We start from the raw sequence: 27923 nt of genomic DNA, 5'->3' as shown, positions 1-27923 counted from the left end.
TGATGTACGATCGAGGGTTAGTAACCATGTCCGCCTGCTTGATGATGTACGAGCGAGGGTTAGTAACCATGTCCACCTGTTTGATGATGTAGGAGCGAGGGTTAGTAACCATGTCCACCTGTTTGATGATGTACGAGGGTTAGCGAGGGTTAGTAACCATGTCCACCTGCTTGATGATGTACGAGCGAGGGTTAGTAACCATGTCCACCTGTTTGATGATGTAGGAGCGAGGGTTAGTAACCATGTCCCCCTGTTTGATGATGTACGAGCGAAGGTTAGTAACCATGTCCACCTGTTTGATGATGTAGGAGCGAGGGTTAGTAACCATGTCCACCTGTTTGATGATGTACGAGCGAGGGTTAGTAACCATGTCCACCTGTTTGATGATGTACGAGCGAGGGTTAGTAACCATGTCCACCTGTTTGATGATGTAGGAGAGAAGGTTAGTAACCATGCCCACCTGTTTGATGATGTACGAGCGAGGGTTAGTAACCATGTCCACCTGTTTGATGATGTAGGAGAGAAGGTTAGTAACCATGTCCACCTGTTTGATGATGTACGAGCGAGGGTTAGTAACCATGTCCACCTGTTTGATGATTTACGAGCGAGGGTTAGTAACCATGTCCACCTGTTTGATGATGTAGGAGCGAGGGTTAGTAACCATGTCCACCTGTTTGATGATGTAGGAGCGAGGGTTAGTAACCATGTCCACCTGTTTGATGATGTAGGAGCGAGGGTTAGTAACCATGTCAACCTGTTTGATGATGTACGAGCGAGGGTTAGTAACCATGTCAACCTGTTTGATGATGTACGAGCGAGGGTTAGTAACCATGTCCACCTGTTTGATGATGTAGGAGAGAAGGTTAGTAACCATGTCCACCTGTTTGATGATGTACGAGCGAGGGTTAGTAACCATGTCCACCTGTTTGATGATGTAGGAGCGAGGGTTAGTAACCATGTCCACCTGTTTGATGATGTAGGAGCGAGGGTTAGTAACCATGTCCACCTGTTTGATGATGTAGGAGCGAGGGTTAGTAACCATGTCCACCTGTTTGATGATGTAGGAGCGAGGGTTAGTAACCATGTCCACCTGTTTGATGATGTAGGAGCGAGGGTTAGTAACCATGTACACCTGTTTGATGATGTAGGAGCGAAGGTTAGTAACCATGTTCACCTGTTTGATGATTTACGAGCGAGGGTTAGTAACCATGTCCACCTGTTTGATGATGTAGGAGCGAGGGTTAGTAACCATGTCCACCTGTTTGATGATGTAGGAGCGAGGGTTAGTAACCATGTCCACCTGTTTGATGATGTAGGAGCGAGGGTTAGTAACCATGTCCACCTGTTTGATGATGTAGGAGCGAGGGTTAGTAACCATGTACACCTGTTTGATGATGTAGGAGCGAAGGTTAGTAACCATGTTCACCTGTTTGATGATGTACGAGCGAGGGTTAGTAACCATGTCCACCTGTTTGATGATGTAGGAGCGAGGGTTAGTAACCATGTCCATCTGCTTGATGATGTACGAGCGAGGGTTAGTAACCATGTCCACCTGTTTGATGATGTACGATCGAGGGTTAGTAACCATGTCCACCTGTTTGATGATGTAGGAGCGAGGGTTAGTAACCATGTCCACCTGCTTGATGATGTAGGAGCGAGGGTTAGTAACCATGTCTACCTGTTTGATGATGTACGAGCGAGGGTTAGTAACCATGTCCACCTGCTTGATGATGTAGGAGCGAGGGTTAGTAACCATGTCCACCTGTTTGATGATGTAGGAGCGAGGGTTAGTAACCATGTCCACCTGTTTTATGATGTAGGAGCGAGGGTTAGTAACCATGTCCATCTGCTTGATGATGTAGGAGCGAGGGTTAGTAACCATGTCCACCTGTTTGATGATGTAGGAGCGAGGGTTAGTAACCATGTCCACCTGTTTGATGATGTAGGAGCGAGGGTTAGTAACCATGTCCACCTGTTTGATGATGTACGAGCGAGGGTTAGTAACCATGTCCACCTGCTTGATGATGTACGAGCGAGGGTTAGTAACCATGTCCGCCTGTTTGATGATGTACGAGCGAGGGTTAGTAACCATGTCCACCTGTTTGATGATGTACGATCGAGGGTTAGTAACCATGTCCGCCTGCTTGATGATGTACGAGCGAGGGTTAGTAACCATGTCCACCTGTTTGATGATGTAGGAGCGAGGGTTAGTAACCATGTCCACCTGTTTGATGATGTACGAGCGAGGGTTAGTAACCATGTCCACCTGCTTGATGATGTACGAGCGAGGGTTAGTAACCATGTCCACCTGTTTGATGATGTAGGAGCGAGGGTTAGTAACCATGTCCCCCTGTTTGATGATGTACGAGCGAAGGTTAGTAACCATGTCCACCTGTTTGATGATGTAGGAGCGAGGGTTAGTAACCATGTCCCCCTGTTTGATGATGTACGAGCGAAGGTTAGTAACCATGTCCACCTGTTTGATGATGTAGGAGCGAGGGTTAGTAACCATGTCCACCTGTTTGATGATGTACGAGCGAGGGTTAGTAACCATGTCCACCTGTTTGATGATGTACGAGCGAGGGTTAGTAACCATGTCCACCTGTTTGATGATGTAGGAGAGAAGGTTAGTAACCATGCCCACCTGTTTGATGATGTACGAGCGAGGGTTAGTAACCATGTCCACCTGTTTGATGATGTAGGAGAGAAGGTTAGTAACCATGTCCACCTGTTTGATGATGTACGAGCGAGGGTTAGTAACCATGTCCACCTGTTTGATGATTTACGAGCGAGGGTTAGTAACCATGTCCACCTGTTTGATGATGTAGGAGCGAGGGTTAGTAACCATGTCCACCTGTTTGATGATGTAGGAGCGAGGGTTAGTAACCATGTCCACCTGTTTGATGATGTAGGAGCGAGGGTTAGTAACCATGTCAACCTGTTTGATGATGTACGAGCGAGGGTTAGTAACCATGTCAACCTGTTTGATGATGTACGAGCGAGGGTTAGTAACCATGTCCACCTGTTTGATGATGTAGGAGAGAAGGTTAGTAACCATGTCCACCTGTTTGATGATGTACGAGCGAGGGTTAGTAACCATGTCCACCTGTTTGATGATGTAGGAGCGAGGGTTAGTAACCATGTCCACCTGTTTGATGATGTAGGAGCGAGGGTTAGTAACCATGTCCACCTGTTTGATGATGTAGGAGCGAGGGTTAGTAACCATGTCCACCTGTTTGATGATGTAGGAGCGAGGGTTAGTAACCATGTCCACCTGTTTGATGATGTAGGAGCGAGGGTTAGTAACCATGTACACCTGTTTGATGATGTAGGAGCGAAGGTTAGTAACCATGTTCACCTGTTTGATGATTTACGAGCGAGGGTTAGTAACCATGTCCACCTGTTTGATGATGTAGGAGCGAGGGTTAGTAACCATGTCCACCTGTTTGATGATGTAGGAGCGAGGGTTAGTAACCATGTCCACCTGTTTGATGATGTAGGAGCGAGGGTTAGTAACCATGTCCACCTGTTTGATGATGTAGGAGCGAGGGTTAGTAACCATGTACACCTGTTTGATGATGTAGGAGCGAAGGTTAGTAACCATGTTCACCTGTTTGATGATGTACGAGCGAGGGTTAGTAACCATGTCCACCTGTTTGATGATGTAGGAGCGAGGGTTAGTAACCATGTCCATCTGCTTGATGATGTACGAGCGAGGGTTAGTAACCATGTCCACCTGTTTGATGATGTACGATCGAGGGTTAGTAACCATGTCCACCTGTTTGATGATGTAGGAGCGAGGGTTAGTAACCATGTCCACCTGCTTGATGATGTAGGAGCGAGGGTTAGTAACCATGTCTACCTGTTTGATGATGTACGAGCGAGGGTTAGTAACCATGTCCACCTGCTTGATGATGTAGGAGCGAGGGTTAGTAACCATGTCCACCTGTTTGATGATGTAGGAGCGAGGGTTAGTAACCATGTCCACCTGTTTTATGATGTAGGAGCGAGGGTTAGTAACCATGTCCATCTGCTTGATGATGTAGGAGCGAGGGTTAGTAACCATGTCCACCTGTTTGATGATGTAGGAGCGAGGGTTAGTAACCATGTCCACCTGTTTGATGATGTAGGAGCGAGGGTTAGTAACCATGTCCACCTGTTTGATGATGTACGAGCGAGGGTTAGTAACCATGTCCACCTGCTTGATGATGTACGAGCGAGGGTTAGTAACCATGTCCGCCTGTTTGATGATGTACGAGCGAGGGTTAGTAACCATGTCCACCTGTTTGATGATGTACGATCGAGGGTTAGTAACCATGTCCGCCTGCTTGATGATGTACGAGCGAGGGTTAGTAACCATGTCCACCTGTTTGATGATGTAGGAGCGAGGGTTAGTAACCATGTCCACCTGTTTGATGATGTACGAGCGAGGGTTAGTAACCATGTCCACCTGCTTGATGATGTACGAGCGAGGGTTAGTAACCATGTCCACCTGTTTGATGATGTAGGAGCGAGGGTTAGTAACCATGTCCCCCTGTTTGATGATGTACGAGCGAAGGTTAGTAACCATGTCCACCTGTTTGATGATGTAGGAGCGAGGGTTAGTAACCATGTCCACCTGTTTGATGATGTACGAGCGAGGGTTAGTAACCATGTCCACCTGTTTGATGATGTACGAGCGAGGGTTAGTAACCATGTCCACCTGTTTGATGATGTAGGAGAGAAGGTTAGTAACCATGCCCACCTGTTTGATGATGTACGAGCGAGGGTTAGTAACCATGTCCACCTGTTTGATGATGTAGGAGAGAAGGTTAGTAACCATGTCCACCTGTTTGATGATGTACGAGCGAGGGTTAGTAACCATGTCCACCTGTTTGATGATTTACGAGCGAGGGTTAGTAACCATGTCCACCTGTTTGATGATGTAGGAGCGAGGGTTAGTAACCATGTCCACCTGTTTGATGATGTAGGAGCGAGGGTTAGTAACCATGTCCACCTGTTTGATGATGTAGGAGCGAGGGTTAGTAACCATGTCAACCTGTTTGATGATGTACGAGCGAGGGTTAGTAACCATGTCAACCTGTTTGATGATGTACGAGCGAGGGTTAGTAACCATGTCCACCTGTTTGATGATGTAGGAGAGAAGGTTAGTAACCATGTCCACCTGTTTGATGATGTACGAGCGAGGGTTAGTAACCATGTCCACCTGTTTGATGATGTAGGAGCGAGGGTTAGTAACCATGTCCACCTGTTTGATGATGTAGGAGCGAGGGTTAGTAACCATGTCCACCTGTTTGATGATGTAGGAGCGAGGGTTAGTAACCATGTCCACCTGTTTGATGATGTAGGAGCGAGGGTTAGTAACCATGTCCACCTGTTTGATGATGTAGGAGCGAGGGTTAGTAACCATGTACACCTGTTTGATGATGTAGGAGCGAAGGTTAGTAACCATGTTCACCTGTTTGATGATGTACGAGCGAGGGTTAGTAACCATGTCCACCTGTTTGATGATGTAGGAGCGAGGGTTAGTAACCATGTCCATCTGCTTGATGATGTACGAGCGAGGGTTAGTAACCATGTCCACCTGTTTGATGATGTACGAGCGAGGGTTAGTAACCATGTCCACCTGTTTGATGATGTAGGAGCGAGGGTTAGTAACCATGTCCACCTGCTTGATGATGTAGGAGCGAGGGTTAGTAACCATGTCTACCTGTTTGATGATGTACGAGCGAGGGTTAGTAACCATGTCCACCTGCTTGATGATGTAGGAGCGAGGGTTAGTAACCATGTCCACCTGTTTGATGATGTAGGAGCGAGGGTTAGTAACCATGTCCACCTGTTTGATGATGTAGGAGCGAGGGTTAGTAACCATGTCCATCTGCTTGATGATGTAGGAGCGAGGGTTAGTAACCATGTCCACCTGTTTGATGATGTAGGAGCGAGGGTTAGTAACCATGTCCACCTGTTTGATGATGTACGAGCGAGGGTTAGTAACCATGTCCACCTGTTTGATGATGTACGAGCGAGGGTTAGTAACCATGTCCACCTGCTTGATGATGTACGAGCGAGGGTTAGTAACCATGTCCGCCTGTTTGATGATGTACGAGCGAGGGTTAGTAACCATGTCCACCTGTTTGATGATGTACGAGCGAGGGTTAGTAACCATGTCCGCCTGCTTGATGATGCACGAGCGAGGGTTAGTAACCATGTCCACCTGTTTGATGATGTAGGAGCGAGGGTTAGTAACCATGTCCACCTGTTTGATGATGTACGAGCGAGGGTTAGTAACCATGTCCACCTGCTTGATGATGTACGAGCGAGGGTTAGAAACCATGTCAACCTGTTTGATGATGTACGAGCGAGGGTTAGTAACCATGTCCACCTGTTTGATGATGTAGGAGAGAAGGTTAGTAACCATGTCCACCTGTTTGATGATGTACGAGCGAGGGTTAGTAACCATGTCCACCTGTTTGATGATTTACGAGCGAGGGTTAGTAACCATGTCCACCTGTTTGATGATGTAGGAGCGAGGGTTAGTAACCATGTCCACCTGTTTGATGATGTAGGAGCGAGGGTTAGTAACCATGTCCACCTGTTTGATGATGTAGGAGCGAGGGTTAGTAACCATGTCCACCTGTTTGATGATGTAGGAGCGAGGGTTAGTAACCATGTACACCTGTTTGATGATGTAGGAGCGAAGGTTAGTAACCATGTTCACCTGTTTGATGATGTACGAGCGAGGGTTAGTAACCATGTCCACCTGTTTGATGATGTAGGAGCGAGGGTTAGTAACCATGTCCATCTGCTTGATGATGTACGAGCGAGGGTTAGTAACCATGTCCACCTGTTTGATGATGTACGAGCGAGGGTTAGTAACCATGTCCACCTGTTTGATGATGTAGGAGCGAGGGTTAGTAACCATGTCCACCTGCTTGATGATGTAGGAGCGAGGGTTAGTAACCATGTCTACCTGTTTGATGATGTACGAGCGAGGGTTAGTAACCATGTCCACCTGCTTGATGATGTAGGAGCGAGGGTTAGTAACCATGTCCACCTGGTTGATGATGTAGGAGCGAGGGTTAGTAACCATGTCCACCTGTTTGATGATGTAGGAGCGAGGGTTAGTAACCATGTCCATCTGCTTGATGATGTAGGAGCGAGGGTTAGTAACCATGTCCACCTGTTTGATGATGTAGGAGCGAGGGTTAGTAACCATGTCCACCTGTTTGATGATGTAGGAGCGAGGGTTAGTAACCATGTCCACCTGTTTGATGATGTACGAGCGAGGGTTAGTAACCATGTCCACCTGCTTGATGATGTACGAGCGAGGGTTAGTAACCATGTCCGCCTGTTTGATGATGTACGAGCGAGGGTTAGTAACCATGTCCACCTGTTTGATGATGTACGAGCGAGGGTTAGTAACCATGTCCGCCTGCTTGATGATGTACGAGCGAGGGTTAGTAACCATGTCCACCTGTTTGATGATGTAGGAGCGAGGGTTAGTAACCATGTCCACCTGTTTGATGATGTACGAGCGAGGGTTAGTAACCATGTCCACCTGCTTGATGATGTACGAGCGAGGGTTAGTAACCATGTCCACCTGTTTGATGATGTACGAGCGAGGGTTAGTAACCATGTCCATCTGCTTGATGATGTACGAGCGAGGGTTAGTAACCATGTCCACCTGTTTGATGATGTACGAGCGAGGGTTAGTAACCATGTCCACCTGTTTGATGATGTAGGAGCGAGGGTTAGTAACCATGTCCACCTGTTTGATGATGTAGGAGCGAAGGTTAGTAACCATGTCCACCTGTTTGATGATGTACGAGCGAGGGTTAGTAACCATGGCCGCCTGCTTGATGATGTACGAGCGAGGGTTAGTAACCATGTCCACCTGTTTGATGATGTAGGAGCGAGGGTTAGTAACCATGTCCATCTGCTTGATGATGTACGAGCGAGGGTTAGTAACCATGTCCACCTGTTTGATGATGTACGAGCAAGGGTTAGTAACCATGTCCACCTGTTTGATGATGTAGGAGCGAGGGTTAGTAACCATGTCCACCTGCTTGATTATGTAGGAGCGAGGGTTAGTAACCATGTCTACCTGTTTGATGATGTACGAGCGAGGGTTAGTAACCATGTCCACCTGCTTGATGATGTAGGAGCGAGGGTTAGTAACCATGTCCACCTGTTTGATGATGTAGGAGCGAGGGTTAGTAACCATGTCCACCTGTTTGATGATGTAGGAGCGAGGGTTAGTAACCATGTCCATCTGCTTGATGATGTAGGAGCGAGGGTTAGTAACCATGTCCACCTGTTTGATGATGTAGGAGCGAGGGTTAGTAACCATGTCCACCTGTTTGATGATGTAGGAGCGAGGGTTAGTAACCATGTCCACCTGTTTGATGATGTACGAGCGAGGGTTAGTAACCATGTCCACCTGCTTGATGATGTACGAGCGAGGGTTAATAACCATGTCCGCCTGTTTGATGATGTACGAGCGAGGGTTAGTAACCATGTCCACCTGTTTGATGATGTACGAGCGAGGGTTAGTAACCATGTCCGCCTGCTTGATGATGTACGAGCGAGGGTTAGTAACCATGTCCACCTGTTTGATGATGTAGGAGCGAGGGTTAGTAACCATGTCCACCTGTTTGATGATGTACGAGCGAGGGTTAGTAACCATGTCCACCTGCTTGATGATGTACGAGCGAGGGTTAGTAACCATGTCCACCTGTTTGATGATGTACGAGCGAGGGTTAGTAACCATGTCCACCTGTTTGATGATGTACGAGCGAGGGTTAGTAACCATGTCCATCTGCTTGATGATGTACGAGCGAGGGTTAGTAACCATGTCCACCTGTTTGATGATGTACGAGCGAGGGTTAGTAACCATGTCCACCTGTTTGATGATGTAGGAGCGAGGGTTAGTAACCATGTCCACCTGTTTGATGATGTAGGAGCGAAGGTTAGTAACCATGTCCACCTGTTTGATGATGTACGAGCGAGGGTTAGTAACCATGGCCGCCTGCTTGATGATGTACGAGCGAGGGTTAGTAACCATGTCCGCCTGCTTGATGATGTACGAGCGAGGGTTAGTAACCATGTCCACCTGTTTGATGATGTACGAGCGAGGGTTAGTAACCATGTCCACCTGTTTGATGATGTACGAGCGAGGGTTAGTAACCATGTCCACCTGCTTGATGATGTACGAGCAAGGGTTAGTAACCATGTCCACCTGTTTGATGATGTACGAGCGAGGGTTAGTAACCATGTCCACCTGTTTAATGATGTAGGAGCGAGGGTTAGTAACTATGTCCCCCTGTTTGATGATGTACGAGCGAAGGTTAGTAACCATGTCCACCTGTTTGATGATGTAGGAGCGAGGGTTAGTAACCATGTCCACCTGTTTGATGATGTACGAGCGAGGGTTAGTAACCATGTCCACCTGTTTGATGATGTAGGAGCGAAGGTTAGTAACCATGTCCACCTGTTTGATGATGTACGAGCGAGGGTTAGTAACCATGTCCACCTGTTTGATGATTTACGAGCGAGGGTTAGTAACCATGTCCACCTGTTTGATGATGTACGAGCGAGGGTTAGTAACCATGTCCACCTGTTTGATGATGTACGAGCGAGGGTTAGTAACCATGTCCACCTGCTTGATGATGTAAGAGCGAGGGTTAGTAACCATGTCCACCTGTTTGATGATGTACGAGCGAGGGTTAGTAACCATGTCCACCTGTTTGATGATGTAGGAGCGAAGGTTAGTAACCATGTCCACCTGTTTGATGATGTAGGAGCGAGGGTTAGTAACCATGTCCACCTGTTTGATGATGTACGAGCGAGGGTTAGTAACCATGTCCACCTGTTTGATGATGTAGGAGCGAGGGTTAGTAACCATGTCCACCTGTTTGATGATGTAGGAGCGAGGGTTAGTAACCATGTCCACCTGTTTGATGATGTAGGAGCGAGGGTTAGTAACCATGTCCACCTGTTTGATGATGTACGAGCGAGGGTTAGTAACCATGTCCACCTGTTTGATGATGTAGGAGCGAGGGTTAGTAACCATGTCCACCTGTTTGATGATGTACGAGCGAGGGTTAGTAACCATGTCCACCTGTTTGATGATGTAGGAGCGAGGGTTAGTAACCATGTCCACCTGTTTGATAATGTAGGAGCGAGGGTTAGTAACCATGTCCACCTGTTTGATGATGTAGGAGCGAGGGTTAGTAACCATGTCCACCTGTTTGATGATGTAGGAGCGAGGGTTAGTAACCATGTCCACCTGTTTGATGATGTAGGAGCGAGGGTTAGTAACCATGTCCACCTGTTTGATGATGTAGGAGCGAGGGTTAGTAACCATGTCCACCTGTTTGATGATGTAGGAGCGAGGGTTAGTAACCATGTCCACCTGTTTGATGATGTAGGAGCGAGGGTTAGTAACCATGTCCACCTGCTTGATGATGTAGGAGCGAGGGTTAGTAACCATGTCCACCTGCTTGATGATGTAGGAGCGAGGGTTAGTAACCATGTCCACCTGTTTGATGATGTAGGAGCGAGGGTTAGTAACCATGTCCACCTGTTTGATGATGTAGGAGCGAGGGTTAGTAACCATGTCAACCTGTTTGATGATGTAGGAGCGAGGGTTAGTAACCATGTCCACCTGTTTGATGATGTACGAGCGAGGGTTAGTAACCATGTCCACCTGTTTGATGATGTAGGAGCGAGGGTTAGTAACCATGTCAACCTGTTTGATGATGTAGGAGCGAGGGTTAGTAACCATGTCCACCTGTTTGATGATGTAGGAGCGAGGGTTAGTAACCATGTCCACCTGTTTGATGATGTAGGAGCGAGGGTTAGTAACCATGTCCACCTGTTTGATGATGTAGGAGCGAGGGTTAGTAACCATGTCCACCTGTTTGATGATGTAGGAGCGAGGGTTAGTAACCATGTCCACCTGTTTGATGATGTAGGAGCGAGGGTTAGTAACCATGTCAACCTGTTTGATGATGTAGGAGCGAGGGTTAGTAACCATGTCCACCTGTTTGATGATGTAGGAGCGAGGGTTAGTAACCATGTCCACCTGTTTGATGATGTAGGAGCGAGGGTTAGTAACCATGTCCACCTGTTTGATGATGTAGGAGCGAGGGTTAGTAACCATGTCCACCTGTTTGATGATGTAGGAGCGAGGGTTAGTAACCATGTCCACCTGTTTGATGATGTAGGAGCGAGGGTTAGTAACCATGTCCACCTGTTTGATGATGTAGGAGCGAGGGTTAGTAACCATGTCAACCTGTTTGATGATGTAGGAGCGAGGGTTAGTAACCATGTCAACCTGTTTGATGATGTAGGAGCGAGGGTTAGTAACCATGTCAACCTGTTTGATGATGTAGGAGCGAGGGTTAGTAACCATGTCCACCTGTTTGATGATGTAGGAGCGAGGGTTAGTAACCATGTCCACCTGCTTGATGATGTAGGAGCGAGGGTTAGTAACCATGTCCACCTGTTTGATGATGTAGGAGCGAGGGTTAGTAACCATGTCCACCTGTTTGATGATGTAGGAGCGAGGGTTAGTAACCATGTCCACCTGTTTGATGATGTAGGAGCGAGGGTTAGTAACCATGTCCACCTGTTTGATGATGTAGGAGCGAGGGTTAGTAACCATGTCCACCTGTTTGATGATGTAGGAGCGAGGGTTAGTAACCAGGTCAACCTGTTTGATGATGTAGGAGCGAGGGTTAGTAACCATGTCCACCTGTTTGATGATGTAGGAGCGAGGGTTAGTAACCATGTCCACCTGTTTGATGATGTACGAGCGAGGGTTAGTAACCATGTCCACCTGTTTGATGATGTAGGAGCGAGGGTTAGTAACCATGTCCACCTGTTTGATAATGTAGGAGCGAGGGTTAGTAACCATGTCCACCTGTTTGATGATGTAGGAGCGAGGGTTAGTAACCATGTCCACCTGTTTGATGATGTAGGAGCGAGGGTTAGTAACCATGTCCACCTGTTTGATGATGTAGGAGCGAGGGTTAGTAACCATGTCCACCTGTTTGATGATGTAGGAGCGAGGGTTAGTAACCATGTCCACCTGTTTGATGATGTAGGAGCGAGGGTTAGTAACCATGTCCACCTGTTTGATGATGTAGGAGCGAGGGTTAGTAACCATGTCCACCTGCTTGATGATGTAGGAGCGAGGGTTAGTAACCATGTCCACCTGCTTGATGATGTAGGAGCGAGGGTTAGTAACCATGTCCACCTGTTTGATGATGTAGGAGCGAGGGTTAGTAACCATGTCCACCTGTTTGATGATGTAGGAGCGAGGGTTAGTAACCATGTCGAGGGTTAGTAACCACCTGTTTGATGATGTACGAGCGAGGGTTAGTAACCATGTCCACCTGTTTGATGATGTAGGAGCGAGGGTTAGTAACCATGTCAACCTGTTTGATGATGTAGGAGCGAGGGTTAGTAACCATGTCCATGATGTAGGAGCGAGGGTTAGTAACCATGTCCACCTGTTTGATGATGTAGGAGCGAGGGTTAGTAACCATGTCCACCTGTTTGATGATGTAGGAGCGAGGGTTAGTAACCATGTCCACCTGTTTGATGATGTAGGAGCGAGGGTTAGTAACCATGTCCACCTGTTTGATGATGTAGGAGCGAGGGTTAGTAACCATGTCCACCTGTTTGATGATGTAGGAGCGAGGGTTAGTAACCATGTCAACCTGTTTGATGATGTAGGAGCGAGGGTTAGTAACCATGTCCACCTGTTTGATGATGTAGGAGCGAGGGTTAGTAACCATGTCCACCTGTTTGATGATGTAGGAGCGAGGGTTAGTAACCATGTCCACCTGTTTGATGATGTAGGAGCGAGGGTTAGTAACCATGTCCACCTGTTTGATGATGTAGGAGCGAGGGTTAGTAACCATGTCCACCTGTTTGATGATGTAGGAGCGAGGGTTAGTAACCATGTCCACCTGTTTGATGATGTAGGAGCGAGGGTTAGTAACCATGTCAACCTGTTTGATGATGTAGGAGCGAGGGTTAGTATCCATGTCAACCTGTTTGATGATGTAGGAGCGAGGGTTAGTAACCATGTCAACCTGTTTGATGATGTAGGAGCGAGGGTTAGTAACCATGTCCACCTGTTTGATGATGTAGGAGCGAGGGTTAGTAACCATGTCCACCTGCTTGATGATGTAGGAGCGAGGGTTAGTAACCATGTCCACCTGTTTGATGATGTAGGAGCGAGGGTTAGTAACCATGTCCACCTGTTTGATGATGTAGGAGCGAGGGTTAGTAACCATGTCCACCTGTTTGATGATGTAGGAGCGAGGGTTAGTAACCATGTCCACCTGTTTGATGATGTAGGAGCGAGGGTTAGTAACCATGTCCACCTGTTTGATGATGTAGGAGCGAGGGTTAGTAACCATGTCAACCTGTTTGATGATGTAGGAGCGAGGGTTAGTAACCATGTCCACCTGTTTGATGATGTAGGAGCGAGGGTTAGTAACCATGTCAACCTGTTTGATGATGTAGGAGCGAGGGTTAGTAACCATGTCCACCTGTTTGATGATGTAGGAGCGAGGGTTAGTAACCATGTCCCCCTGTTTGATGATGTAGGAGCGAGGGTTAGTAACCATGTCCACCTGTTTGATGATGTAGGAGCGAGGGTTAGTAACCATGTCCACCTGTTTGATGATGTAGGAGCGAGGGTTAGTAACCATGTCCACCTGTTTGATGATGTAGGAGCGAGGGTTAGTAACCATGTCCCCCTGTTTGATGATGTACGAGCGAGGGTTAGTAACCATGTCCACCTGTTTGATGATGTAGGAGCGAGGGTTAGTAACCATGTCCACCTGTTTGATGATGTAGGAGCGAGGGTTAGTAACCATGTCCACCTGTTTGATGATGTAGGAGCGAAGGTTAGTAACCATGTCCACCTGTTTGATGATGTAGGAGCGAGGGTTAGTAACCATGTCCACCTGTTTGATGATGTAGGAGCGAGGGTTAGTAACCATGTCCACCTGTTTGATGATGTAGGAGCGAGGGTTAGTAACCATGTCCACCTGTTTGATGATGTAGGAGCGAGGGTTAGTAACCATGTCCACCTGTTTGATGATGTAGGAGCGAGGGTTAGTAACCATGTCCACCTGTTTGATGATGTAGGAGCGAAGGTTAGTAACCATGTCCACCTGTTTGATGATGTAGGAGCGAAGGTTAGTAACCATGTCCACCTGTTTGATGTACATAGATACATACTGCAGGACACACAGCAGGAGGGACAGAGGAGACAAAGATACTTAGGTCGGCTACTTTGGTGACGTTGCTTTCCTTAAACTAACGAGTACAACATGCTTATAACTAACAGAATACAAATTACATTTGAAATGTGATTACCAACATGACTTTTCATAACACCCAAGATGTTTCACCAGACAAAGCATTATGGAGGGAGACATTGGAAAAGTGAGGCAAACTCTGTGGGCGCCTAGGGCCTTGTTTATCAGATAAGCACAAAAAAGACAACCTTCGTGCACCACTTTTCCCGCAAAGGTTGGTATTTATCAAATTAGAATTTGACGGGAAAGTGTCAACTTCTAGTGGTTGAAGAATTGTATTACAAGTCAATACTGTTGTTTTGAGTGTTTGCCACAAGGGAATTATAATCAAGCGTTGCTAGGAAAAACATTCAAACGTAGCCTAACGGTAAGATCACATCCTTCGTAGGAACGCAACATCATTGTCTATTTAATCTCAGAGACTATACCAAGACAGGTGATATTAACACAATTATCTATTGACAAACAAAAGAAGTGTAGCATTTATTTATTTATTGTTTGAACAACACAATCATCCAGAATGTGAGGTCAGTGTTGGGCACTTGCTATTGACGGCATGCATTCTTAGTTTGAAAAAAGGTTACTGCAAAAGATGAAAACAGTCTGCCCACAACTGGATAGAAATGTGATAACATTTGCTATTGTGCTTTCTTTTAGAAACTGTCATGGCCCAGTTCCAACATTCCCAAATCATACAGCAAATGAGGGTGTTTTTGTTCCCATAAAAGGTGAATAGAGGGTGTTTTTGTTCCCATAAAAGGTGAATGGAGGGCGTTTTCCAGGCGGGTTTGTAGTACAAATATAGTATGGCTCTGATTTATCAATGAAAACATGTGTATATGTTGCGTACGACAGTTTGATAAATCCCAATAATTTGTTGTGCATGCAAATCCTACAATCTCCACATACGCCAGACATTTGTACAACATTTACACACGGTTGAAAAATGAGGCCCCAGGGGCGTGGCAGAGTGGGGGTGGGGCCTACCTGTGAGCACCTGGGGCGTGGCAGAGTGGGTATAGTTAACTGTGAGCACCTGGGGCGTGGCAGAGTGGGTATAGTTAACTGTGAGCACCTGGGGTGTGGCAGAGTGGGTATAGTTACCTGTGAGCACCTGGGGCGTGGCAGAGTGGGGGATGGTAGCAGCATCCTGGGGGATGGAGCTCATGTCTGGTTCTGGGGTGCTGCTGGGAGGAGAGATGGCCAGGGGATTCAGCACCATCCTGGGCTTCAGCTGCAGGAAGACAGGGGGTTGGATCTCAGTATCTAATTGTAAATAATACATGCAATTTAGCATACGCGTTTGTCCAAAGCGAATGAGTCACGCGTGCATACATTTTTACATATGGGTGGCCCACGGGAATCGAACCCACAACCCTCTTGTTGCAAGCGCCATGCCATATAGTCTGAGATAGCAACAATAGACTAAAAAATGACGGTTCTCAATTGGAATTCATAAACACTCAACAGAAATCTACACATTGATATTTTTACTCAGAAACTTCTCCCCTCTTCGTATTGCAATATTTACCAAGCATTTCATTTTGCTAGGCATATACAGGACCAATCAGAATATCAATTAAAACTGTTTTCAATTAAACAAACAAAGGCTACCTCATGTTATATATTACTCCCACTAAATATAAATGAAGTTAAGTCTGTCAAGCTACATCATCATATGTATTTTATTAACATCCTGCATCCCCACTGGCCCCTCCCCTTTCTCTCTCCTCCAATCCCATCCCCTCTCCTCCAATCCCATCCCCTCTCCTTTCCCTCTCCTCCAATCCCATCCGCTCTCCTTTCCCTCTCGTCCAATCCCATCCCCTCTCCTTTCCCTCTCGTCCAATCCCATCCTCTCTCCTTTCCCTCTCCTCCAATCCTATCCTCTCTTCCAATCCCATCCCCTCTCCTTTCCCTCTCGTCCAATCCCATCCCCTCTCCTTTCCCTCTCGTCCAATCCCATCCTCTCTCCTTTCCCTCTCCTCCAATCCCACCCCTCTCCTTTCCCTCTCCTCCAAACCCATCCTCTCTCCTTTCCCTATCCTCCAATCTCATCCCCTCCCCTTTCCCTCTCCTCCAATCCCATCCCTTCCTCTTTCCCTCTCCTCCAATCCCATCCCCTCCTCTTTCTCTCTCTTCCCATCACCTCCCCTTTCCCTCTCCTCCAATCCCATCCCCTCCCCGTTCCCTCTCCTCCAATCCCATCCCCTCCCCATTCCCTCTCCTCCAATCCCATCCCCTCCCCCTTCCCTCTCCTCCAATCCCATCCCCTCCCCGTTCCCTCTCCTCCAATCCCATCCCCTCCCCTTTCCCTCTCCTCCAATCCCATCCCCTCCCAGTTCCCTCTCCTCCAATCCCATCCCCTCCACATTCCCTCTCCTCCAATCCCATCCCCTCCCCTTTCCCTCTCCTCCAATCCCATCCCCTCCCCGTTCCCTCTCCTCCAATCCCATCCCCTCCCCCTTCTCTCTCCTCCAATCCAATCCCATCCCCTCCCCCCCTCTTTTTCTCTCCCATCCCATCCTAGCCCCTTTTTCTCCCCCCTTTCCCTCTCCTCCATTCCCATCCCCTCCCCTCTCCTCCAATCCCATCCCCTCCCCTCTCCTCCAATCCCATCCCCTCCCCTTTCCCTCTCCTCCAATCCCATCCCCTCCCCTTTCCCTCTCTTCCCATCCCCTCCCCTTTCCCTCTCTTCCCATCCCCTCCCCTTTCCCTCTCCTCCAATCCCATCCCCTCCCCTTTCCCTCTCCTCCAATCCCATCCCCTCCCCGTTCCCTCTCCTCCAATCCCATCCCCTTCCCTCTCCTCCAATCCCACCCCCTCCCCTTTCCCCTTTCCCCTCTCCTCCAATCCCATCCCCTCCCCTTTCACTCTCCTCCAATCCCATCCCCTCCCCTTTCCCTCTCCTCCAATCCCATCCCCTCCCCTTTCTCTCTCCACCCATCCCCTCCCCTTTCTCTCTCCACCCATCCCCTCCCCTCTCTCTCTCCTTCCATCCCCTCCTCTAATACCCTCTTCTTTCTCTCTCCTCCCATCCCTGACACTGACCTTGAAGCCAGGTTTTCTTCCCCTCTTCTTGGGCACTTTGAGGGGAGGGAGGGATTCAGGGTAGCGGGTTGGAAAATCCATCTTGCGATGTAGTGGGGGTCTCCCCCTCTTCCTGCCTGGAATCTTTCCTGGCTGGCTGGGGAGGAAGGAGGGAGACACTGCAGGCGACTGCATTTCACTGTTGCTGTCTGCTTTCTGTGCTGCTGCAGGTACACTCATTGGAGCTGGAGGGAGACACAGGAAGGAGGGAAACACAAAGCGAGAAATAATTATATTAATTGAAGACTGCATGGCACATAATAAAAAACAGTGGCAGTTCCACCATCCAGTCCATCCTATCCTCAATGTGCATGAACCCCAACATTCTGTCTGCTTGTCTCCCAGAGCTTCCATTACCTGATCTCCTTTGATCTAGAACGCTTGAGAACCAAGCGCTTCCCTTCTTAGATCCCGGTTAGATTCCAGAATAGCAGAAGAAGGTTCTAAACCCTGCACACTGCCTCAGCAGGCTGTTGAAGCCATCTTGCCTTTAGCTGCTGTGCTGTGTTTTCTCTCTGCTCCTCTCGTCTCTGCTGCACGGCACACAGGCTGGCTGGCTTCAGACTCCTCATTACACTAATGCATTCAGCAGTGGCAGAGGAAGGGGGGGGGGGGGGGGGGGATTGACTTCACCATGGCTACACAGCTATGAATTAGCATTACGATGACAGCGCTCACCATAATCTTAGAAAAGCAGCAGCCTCAAGAGCCAGCCTAGCCTACTGATGAAAACAACATCAACATGCATGTCTCATATGTAGAGCGCAGAAGACTAGACACACAGGCAAAGCTGAATCATTACAGTGGTTAAAACATAGCATTAGCATGCAGCATGCTTCATCCTTTCTTTGTGCAGACAAAGACAACAGAAAATATAGGGACGAAACAGAGGCGGTATGCACACACCATCAGAATGAATGAGGATTGGAGAGTATGTCCCTTTTCAGTTGTTCTCCTATTGAATCACCCTCTGTCCTGTATGTGTCTTTGCCTGCTTCTAAATGTCTTCAATTGCACCGCAGAGCGGAATCTCCAAGCAAGGCGGATTCCACTGTAATGGTGTGTGTGTGTGTGTGTGTGTGTGTCTGCCAATGCTGGGAAACATTCTCCTGTTGTCATGGCAACAAGCCTGTAACACCCTGCCGGCTGTATCTCCCATGTCTTGCTGCTTGATACTCAGGCCCAAAACTGGGTGGATGTATAATTAGTATAGAAGACACCCTCAAACCAACCGCTAATTACAATAGGAATTAATTTGAAAGTGTTGAGAGTGTACATAGATGTGTGTGTGTGTGTGTGTGTGTGTGTGTGTGTGTGTGTGTGTGTGTGTGTGTGTGTGTGTGTGTCCCACGATTAGTGCTTTTTTAGGTCGGTTCAGTTTCAATTTTAAAGCACTATCCATTATGTGGGTTGAATGCTGTAACAACACAGAATAATATAATGAATAAAGTCCCATGATGGTAGGGACTGTCCATTACTGCTTATTACTTCTTAACCATCAGTTATTCACATTACTTTAATCAAATATTTCAGTTGTTGTGTATACTGAGTGGACAAAACATTAGGAACACCTGCTCTTTCCATGACATAGACTGACCAGGTGAATCCAGGTGAAAGCTATGATCCCTTATTGAGGTCACTTGTTAAATGCACTTCAATCAGTGTAGATGAAGGGGAGGAGACAGGTTAAATAAGGATTTTTAAGCCTTGAGACAACTGAGACATGGATTGTGTGTGTGTCATTCAGAGGATGAATGGGCAAGACAAAATATTTAAGCCCCTTTGAACGGGGTATGATAGTAGGTACCAGGCGCACCGGTTTGTGTCAAGAACTGCAATCCTGCTGCGTTTTTCCCTCTCAACAGTTTCCCGTGTGCATCAAGAATGGTCCACCACCCAAAGGACATCCAGCCAACTTGACACAACTGTGGGAAGCATTGGAGTCAACATGGGCCAGCATCCCTGTGGAACACTTTCAACACCTTGTAGAGTCAACATAGACCAGCATCCCTGTGGAACGCTTTCGACACCTTGTAGAGTCAACATGGGCCAGCATCCCTGTGAACACTTTCAACACCTTGTAGAGTCAACATGGGCCAGCATCCCTGTGGAACGCTTTCAACACCTTGTAGAGTCAACATGGGCCAGCATCCCTGTGGAACGCTTTCAACACCTTGTAGAGTCAACATGGGCCAGCATCCCTGTGGAACGCTTTCAACACCTTGTAGAGTCAACATGGGCCAGCATCCCTGTGGAACGCTTTCAACACTTTGTCGAGTTCATGTCCCCACGAATTGAGGCTGTTCTGAGGGCAAAAGAGGGGGTGCTGCAACTCAATATTCGGAAGGTAATTAATATTAACCTTAATGTCTGGTATACTTGTGTATATTACATTTGTTTTATTTGATTACTTTATTATTTAATTCCAAGTCATCATCTCATCTCTAAAGCTGCTGTCTGACAAAATCACTATTTTAGTAGTTGTTCAAATTAAATAAGGCCTACTTTTATGACTGCTGAATACCAATGATCAATCACTTAGATGTATTTTCTGTTAAAGATACATGTACAGTACCTTGAGCAACTGCTCTAAATCCCCCTTGATCGCGCATTGTTCAGTCGCTCTCTCTCTCTCTCTAACATAGCAGGCATAAAATAAACACACAGACCGGACAATAGGTGCGCTATGGATTACGGTCAATGTAGTTCATTTCCACTTTTTCTGCGCTAAACTATGTAGACTATTGGCCTGTTGTAAACTACAACTACATCGCACAGTTCGGGCTTGATCTGATTTAGCCTATCTGTAAAGAAACTGCATTGAGCTCATGGAAAATACAGAACGAAATGTAATTCAAATGTAAAAAAATAGATGAAAAATATTTTTTCATACATTTTTTTTTACAATTTGTGACATACAATTGGTAGTTACAGTCTTGTCCCATCGCTGCATCTCCCTTACGGACTCGAGAGAGGCAAAGGTAGACAACCCACACGGCTTCTTAACACACTGCACACTTAACCCGGAAGCCAGCCGCACCAATGTGTTGGAGGAAACACCGCACAGCTGCAGACTGAAGTCAGTGTGCATGCGCCAGACCTCCACAAGGAGTCGCCCAAACCCTCCCCTAACCCGGACGACGCCTCATGGGTCTCCCTGTAGCGGCCGGCTGTGACACAGCCCAGGATCGAACTCGGGTCTGTAGTGACGCCTCTAGCATTGCGATACAGTGCCTTAGACCGCTGTGGCAATCCGGAGGCTTTAATTCAAATAATTTAACCGACATTGGTCAATTAGTTGTTTAAAAAATGAAAAAGAACATACTTTCTGGTTAATCGCTCAGCACTAGTGTGTGTTGGTGTGAGTGTGTTTCAGAATGCAGTCACTGAGGTGATATCATCCCAGGAACATAATATCATCCCATCCCGTGTTTAAAGTCATTGTCAATCTATTGCTTGTGTCCATTTCTAGAGTGGTAGGCTTCAGAAATCAGTGATTTGTCCAGTTTTTTGAGCACAGTCTTACCACAATTATGTGAATAATTTAACATCTTAATATAGCTAGCACACCTGGTTGTGTATTCTACATCCCTATGAACATTTTAAGATATTATTGGGCATACCACCATTATATTTCATACAGGTATGGTCATGTGAAATTGATCCAATACGACCCCATTGAGTTGTTTGGCGGCCATATTGGCCTTGTATCCACAAATCTTTTTAAAACCCTGTTCTAGCTATGTGTGTGCAATTTGGTGCTTCTATCACTAAACATACAATCCAAAAACATACAGTGCCTTGCGAAAGTATTCGGCCCCCTTGAACTTTGCGACCTTTTGCCACATTTCAGGCTTCAAACATAAAGATATAAAACTGTATTTTTTTGTGAAGAATCAACAACAAGTGGGACACAATCATGAAGTGGAACAACATTTATTGGATATTTCAAACTTTTTTAACAAATCAAAAACTGAAAAATTGGGCGTGCAAAATTATTCAGCCCCCTTAAGTTAATACTTTGTAGCGCCACCTTTTGCTGCGATTACAGCTGTAAGTCGCTTGGGGTATGTCTCTATCAGTTTTGCACATCGAGAGACTGACATTTTTTTCCCATTCCTCCTTGCAAAACAGCTCGAGCTCAGTGAGGTTGGATGGAGAGCATTTGTGAACAGCAGTTTTCAGTTCTTTCCACAGATTCTCGATTGGATTCAGGTCTGGACTTTGACTTGGCCATTCTAACACCTGGATATGTTTATTTTTGAACCATTCCATTGTAGATTTTGCTTTATGTTTTGGATCATTGTCTTGTTGGAAGACAAATCTCCGTCCCAGTCTCAGGTCTTTTGCAGACTCCATCAGGTTTTCTTCCAGAATGGTCCTGTATTTGGCTCCATCCATCTTCCCATCAATTTTAACCATCTTCCCTGTCCCTGCTGAAGAAAAGCAGGCCCAAACCATGATGCTGCCACCACCATGTTTGACAGTGGGGATGGTGTGTTCAGCTGTGTTGCTTTTACGCCAAACATAATGTTTTGCATTGTTGCCAAAAAGTTCAATTTTGGTTTCATCTGACCAGAGCACCTTCTTCCACATGTTTGGTGTGTCTCCCAGGTGGCTTGTGGCAAACTTTAAACAACACTTTTTATGGATATCATTAAGAAATGGCTTTCTTCTTGCCACTCTTCCATAAAGGCCAGATTTGTGCAATATACGACTGATTGTTGTCCTATGGACAGAGTCTCCCACCTCAGCTGTAGATCTCTGCAGTTCATCCAGAGTGATCATGGGCCTCTTGGCTGCATCTCTGATCAGTCTTCTCCTTGTATGAGCTGAAAGTGTAGAGGGACGGCCAGGTCTTGGTAGATTTGCAGTGGTCTGATACTCCTTCCATTTCAATATTATCGCTTGCACAGTGCTCCTTGGGATGTTTAAAGCTTGGGAAATATTTTTGTATCCAAATCCGGCTTTAAACTTCTTCACAACAGTATCTCGGACCTGCCTGGTGTGTTCCTTGTTCTTCATGATGCTCTCTGCGCTTTTAACGGACCTCTGAGACTATCACAGTGCAGGTGCATTTATACAGAGACTTGATTACACACAGGTGGATTGTATTTATCATCATTAGTCATTTAGGTCAACATTGGATCATTCAGAGATCCTCACTGAACTTCTGGAGAGAGTTTGCTGCACTGAAAGTAAAGGGGCTGAATAATTTTGCACGCCCAATTTTTCAGTTTTTGATTTGTTAAAAAAGTTTGAAATATCCAATAAATGTCGTTCCACTTCATGCTTGTGTCCCACTTGTTGTTGATTCTTCACAAAAAAATACAGTTTTATATCTTTATGTTTGAAGCCTGAAATGTGGCGAAAGGTCGCAAAGTTCAAGGGGGCCGAATACTTTCGCAATGCACTGTAGCTTTCCCACTACATTTTATAGGAAAACTAAAATCCGTCTTACCTTATTTCTACCAGCATGTCACGTGTGCAACTAGAGGTGTCACACCCTGATCTGTTTCATCTGTCCTAGTGATTGTCTCCACCCCCTCCAGGTGTCACTTATTTTCCCTGTTGTATCTATCCCTGTGTTTCCTGTCTCTTTGTGCCAGTTCGTCTTGTATGTTTTTCAAGTCAACCAACGTGTTTTCCCGTACTTGCTTCTATTCGTTTTTTGCTAGTCCTCCCGGTTTTGACCCTTGCCTATTTTCTGGAGTCCATACCCGCCTGCCTGACCATTCCATCCTGACCATTCTAACGCGCTCAATATGGAAGTGGTCTGATGAAGTGGATACTAAGCTACAGAACGGTTTCACTAGCACAGACTGGAATATGTTCCGGGATTCATCCGATCAATGGTATTGAGGAGTTTACCACATCAGTCATTGGCAACGTTGTCCCCACAGTGACCGTATGTACACTGTACGTATCCCAACCAGAAGCCACAGATTACAGGCGACATCCGCACTGAGAGCTAGAGGCTAGAGCTGTCCCGTTCAAGGAGCGGGACACTAATCCGGACGCTTATAAGAAATCCTGCTACGCCCTCTGACAAACCATCAAACAGGCAAAGTGTCAATACAGGACTAAGATCAACTCCTACTACACCGGCTTTGACGCTCGTTAGATATGGCAGGGCTTGCACACTATCACGGTTTACAAAGAGAAACCCAGCCGCGAGCTACCCAGTGATGCGAGCCTACCAGATGAGCTAAATGCTTTCTATTCTCACTTCAAGGCAAGCAACACTGAACCATGCATGAGAGCACCAGCGGTTCCGGACGACTGTGTAATCACGCTCTCTGTAGCCAATGTGAGTAAGACCTTGAAACAGGTTAACATTCACCAGACAAATAACCAGGATGTGTAATCAGAGCATGTGCTGATCAGCTGGCGAGGGTCTTCACTGACATTTTAAACCTCTCCCTTATCCAGTCTATAATACCTACATGTTTCAAGCAGACCACTATAGTCCCTGTGCCCAAGAACTCCAAGGTAACCTGTCTAAATGACTATCACCACGTAGCACTCATATCTGTAACTATGAAATGCTTTGAAAGGCTGGTCATGGCTCACATCAACACCATCATCCCAGACACCCTGGACCCACTCCTATTCCCACTCCACACTGCCCTTTCCCACCTGGACAAGAAGAACACCTACGTGAGAATGCAGTTCATTGACTTCAGCTCAGAATTCAACACCATAGTGGCCTCCAAGGTCATCACTAAGCTAAGGACCCTGTGACTGAACCCCTCCCTCTGCAACTGGATCCTGAACTTCCTGACGGGCCACCCCCAGGTGGTGAGGGTAGGCAACAACGCATCTGCCACGCTGACCCTCGACACGGGGGCCCCTCAGGGGGCGTGCTTCGTCTCCAACCTGTACTCCCTGTTCACCCACGACTGCGTGGCCACAAACAATTCCAACACCATCATTAAGTTTGCAGATGACACAACGGTGGTAGGCCTGATCACCAATGACGATGAGACAGCCTATAGGGAGGAGGTCAGAGACCTGGTAGTGTGTTGGCAGAATAACAACCTCTCGCTCAGCGTCAGCAAGACAATTAGCTGATCGTGGACTACAGGAAACGGAGGGCCAAGCACGTCACTATTCACATCGACGGAGCTGTAGTGGAGTGTGTCGAGAGCTTCAAGTTCCTCTGTGTCCACATCACTAAGGATCTATCATGGTCCACACACACCAACACAGTCGTGAAGAGGGCACAACAACGCCTCTTCGCCCTCAGAAGGCTGAAAAAATGTGACACGCACCATTGAGAGCATCTTGACTGGCTGTATCACCGCTTGGTATAGCACCGCTTGGTATAGCAACTGCTTGGCATCCGTCCGCAAAGTGCTACAGAGAGTAGTGCGTACAGCACAGTACATCACTAGGATCGAGCTCTCTGCCATCCAGGACCTCTATACCAGGTGGTGTCAGAGAAAGGCTCTAAAAATTATCAAAGACTCCAGCCACCCAAGTCACCGCAAGCGGTACCGATGTACCAAATCTGGAACCAACAGAGTCCTGAACAGCTTCTTCCCCCAAGCCATAAGACTGCTAAATACTGTAGTTAGTTTAATAGTTAACCAAATACTGTAGCGACCAGGACTATCTGCATTGACCCTTTTGGTAACACTTTATTGGACACCTAGCGTCATAACACGGTCATAACCATGTCATAGCATTGTCATAACACTGTAATGACACATATGTTGTGACATACAACTATATTGCAATATTTTATGGTTGGTTATGACACCTACCTACATAAGACTGTCAAAGCCCACAATCCTAACACACAAGGCAGACCATTCCATTCTACTTATAAATAGTATGTTAAGTAACATTTCCTAAAATTGACCATTTCATTACCATTGTAAATGTACACACATTGATGACAAATATGTACCTAACCCAATACTATATCGCATATGTTTTTATTTAACCTTTATTTAACTAGGCAAGTCAGTTAAGAACAAATTCTTATTTACAATGATGTCCTACACTGGCTAAACCCGGACGACGCCGGGACAATTGTGTGCCGCCCTATGGGACTTCCAATCACGTCCGGTTGTGATACAGCCTGGATTCGAACAAGGGTGTCTGTAGTGACGCCTCAAGCACTGAGATGTAATGCCTTAGACTGCTGTGCCACTCGGGAGACTGGGACTGATGACTGGGATGAATGCACCAACAGGACAAAACACCCTCTTTGGGACTTATGACTGACATATGGTTATTCAGGATAAAAAATAAGCGGAATGGAACTAGGCACAGGCAAAATAAGTCAATGGGTACGAATACCTTCTGAAGGCACTGTACATCCGTTGAAACATAATTTCATGAACTTTCAAAACCAGGGTTTCCTTTTTAAAGCAATTTATACAGGTCATTCTGATATGTACACTAGAGGTCAAATGTCAAAGTTCTGTTGACGTGAACATTCCCGAAATTGTATCTGATGGATAGCTGTTAATCTTAGCTTTTCAATTATATCTGATTCATGGGTATATGTGGGAAATAACTTGTATACTGACATTGTTTTGTCATAGTAACATCCCTATGGGAAAAATTAATGAGATGGAGGGATAAAATAAAGAGTGATAACACAGAGAAAGCTGCCATTGCTGCACTGCTATCACACATGTTCCAACTAGGGACATAATAGACCAAGAAAATCACTATGAGGCATCTTCACGAATTTAGGGGTCCATAGACTATTACTGCCAATGCCATTCATTGCCAATTGAAATCAAATAGACCAACACTGCAAAATGTTTTGCATATTTAGTAAGCTACTTTATTCTTTATTCATGAAAAAAATAAGCATAATGTGAACTGCAGTCCTTAACTAAATGAGAAATACAGCCCTCTCCTGGCTCACTTAAGAATAATTTTGTTAATTTTTTCCTGATTCAATAAAGTTGCATTTGAAGCCAAAATGGCGACGTGCATGTTGTCGTCAAAAATGTCGCCCATCATTAGACTTCTACTGAAAGAGCAGTCCTGTTCCTCGACAACGATATGTAACGGTGTGACAGAAATTTCCAGGTGAGGTGAGAATATTATTTTAGTATCAATTTGTTATTATTTTGGTGTGTCGTTTCAAATGAGTATCAACTGACAGTTAATAGTTAGTATAGCTCAAGTTAGCTAGTTACCTTAACCTGTCAAACTTCATTTCATTCCAGACTTGTCCAGTCAGGCTGGCTAACTAATTAACTGGCAACAAGCACATAAATCAGCCATTATTATAATGACATCAATAGCTAGCTAGCTAGCTGCATTGTTACGGTGCTGACAAACGTACCTTTTTGAGACGAGGGAATAACGAATCGCTGACAAATCTTTGGACAGCTTTCTTGCTAACTTCGTAACGTTAACTGGATAACAGTTTTTGCTCCTCTAAACACGTAACGTTAAACCTCCACAGGGGTCTAGCTATATATCTTACTTCCACAGGATCAGGATGTTAACGTTAATTCCGTGGTCTTGTCTACTGGTCAGGCTACTCGACAGATGGAGATGCTCTCCAGACTGCTGCAGAAGACAGCAATGCCGCCGCAGCGTACAGCGGACCGCTGGAGCACTACACCAGTCTGGTCATGGACTGGGCGCTGCGAGAGGACCCGCATCAGAAAGCCGTGGTTCAGACCTTGGATAAAATGCACAAAACCCTACGAGGTTACAGCAACCAGCTTCGGTTCTCGAAAAACATTGTCCTTGTCAACCAATTACTTAGTATTAGTGGGAATCTATTTACCCTGAGAGAATTAATGGAAAGATACAACTTTGAGGTTTCAAGCAAGGAATATGACACTGTTATAAAATCTATACCTTGTGGGATAAAATATTTACTTCAGAATAATGCATATTTTGGAACATCTTTTGTAAGCGATATCCAGATGAATAGCATAGGGTTACTAGATAAGAACTTCAACAATTGTTTATTAAGGGATATTTTCTACAGGAATTATATCCCCTCTGCTATGTTTTGTTGGACTTCATCGTTTGATGTAAACTGGCACCGTGCTTGGCTCACTCCCGCAAAGGTATGGTGACCAATAAAGTAAAGGAGATCTCCTTTCAGATTATCCATAGGTTATACCCGTGTAATAGCTTGATTTCTAAATATATACCTGATGTTACCAGTGAATAAAGTTTTTGTGAGCTAGAAACGGAATCTGTTGAACACTTATTCTGTCATTGTTTCATAGTGAGGTGTTCTGGACTGATGAAAAACTATGTCTTGGAAACATAATGCATTCAACCATTGAAATATCTAAGTTTGACATTGTTTTACTACAGTGTTTCCGCAATTGCATGTCGGTATGTTATAAATATCTTAAATATCTTTATTTTCATACACAAATAATTTTATGAAGAAAAAGCCCGTTTTAATTTTTGTATCTGATTTGGATAACTATTTGGAATCATTCAAACGTATACAAAATGTCAACAAAAATGTATTCGCTACATGTC

The 27923-nt window shown here is 46.0% G+C and overlaps 1 protein-coding gene across 2 annotated transcripts in view; it reads right to left on the bottom strand.

The window, feature by feature from the left end:
* The window catches only part of LOC139383889 (sex comb on midleg-like protein 4), a 35259-nt gene extending 8248 nt beyond the window's left edge, over nucleotides 1-27011 (bottom strand). Inside the window, exons 1-4 of one of the 2 annotated variants that reach the window (XM_071128493.1) lie at nucleotides 26752-27011; nucleotides 17793-18011; nucleotides 17397-17620; nucleotides 15450-15579 (exon numbers count right to left, since the gene is read on the bottom strand). In XM_071128493.1, the coding sequence (XP_070984594.1) occupies nucleotides 15450-15579; nucleotides 17397-17615 (349 nt within the window). In that variant the 5' untranslated portion in view covers nucleotides 17616-17620; nucleotides 17793-18011; nucleotides 26752-27011. The remainder of the gene's footprint in view (nucleotides 1-15449; nucleotides 15580-17396; nucleotides 17621-17792; nucleotides 18012-26751) is intronic. The other variant, XM_071128494.1, reaches the window with a different exon arrangement.
* Between the last annotated feature and the right edge of the window lie 912 nt (nucleotides 27012-27923).

This window comes from Oncorhynchus clarkii, chromosome 25 (assembly GCF_045791955.1).
Source record: "Oncorhynchus clarkii lewisi isolate Uvic-CL-2024 chromosome 25, UVic_Ocla_1.0, whole genome shotgun sequence".
NCBI lineage: Eukaryota > Metazoa > Chordata > Actinopteri > Salmoniformes > Salmonidae > Oncorhynchus > Oncorhynchus clarkii.
This window is presented reverse-complemented; position numbering and strand designations above follow the sequence as displayed.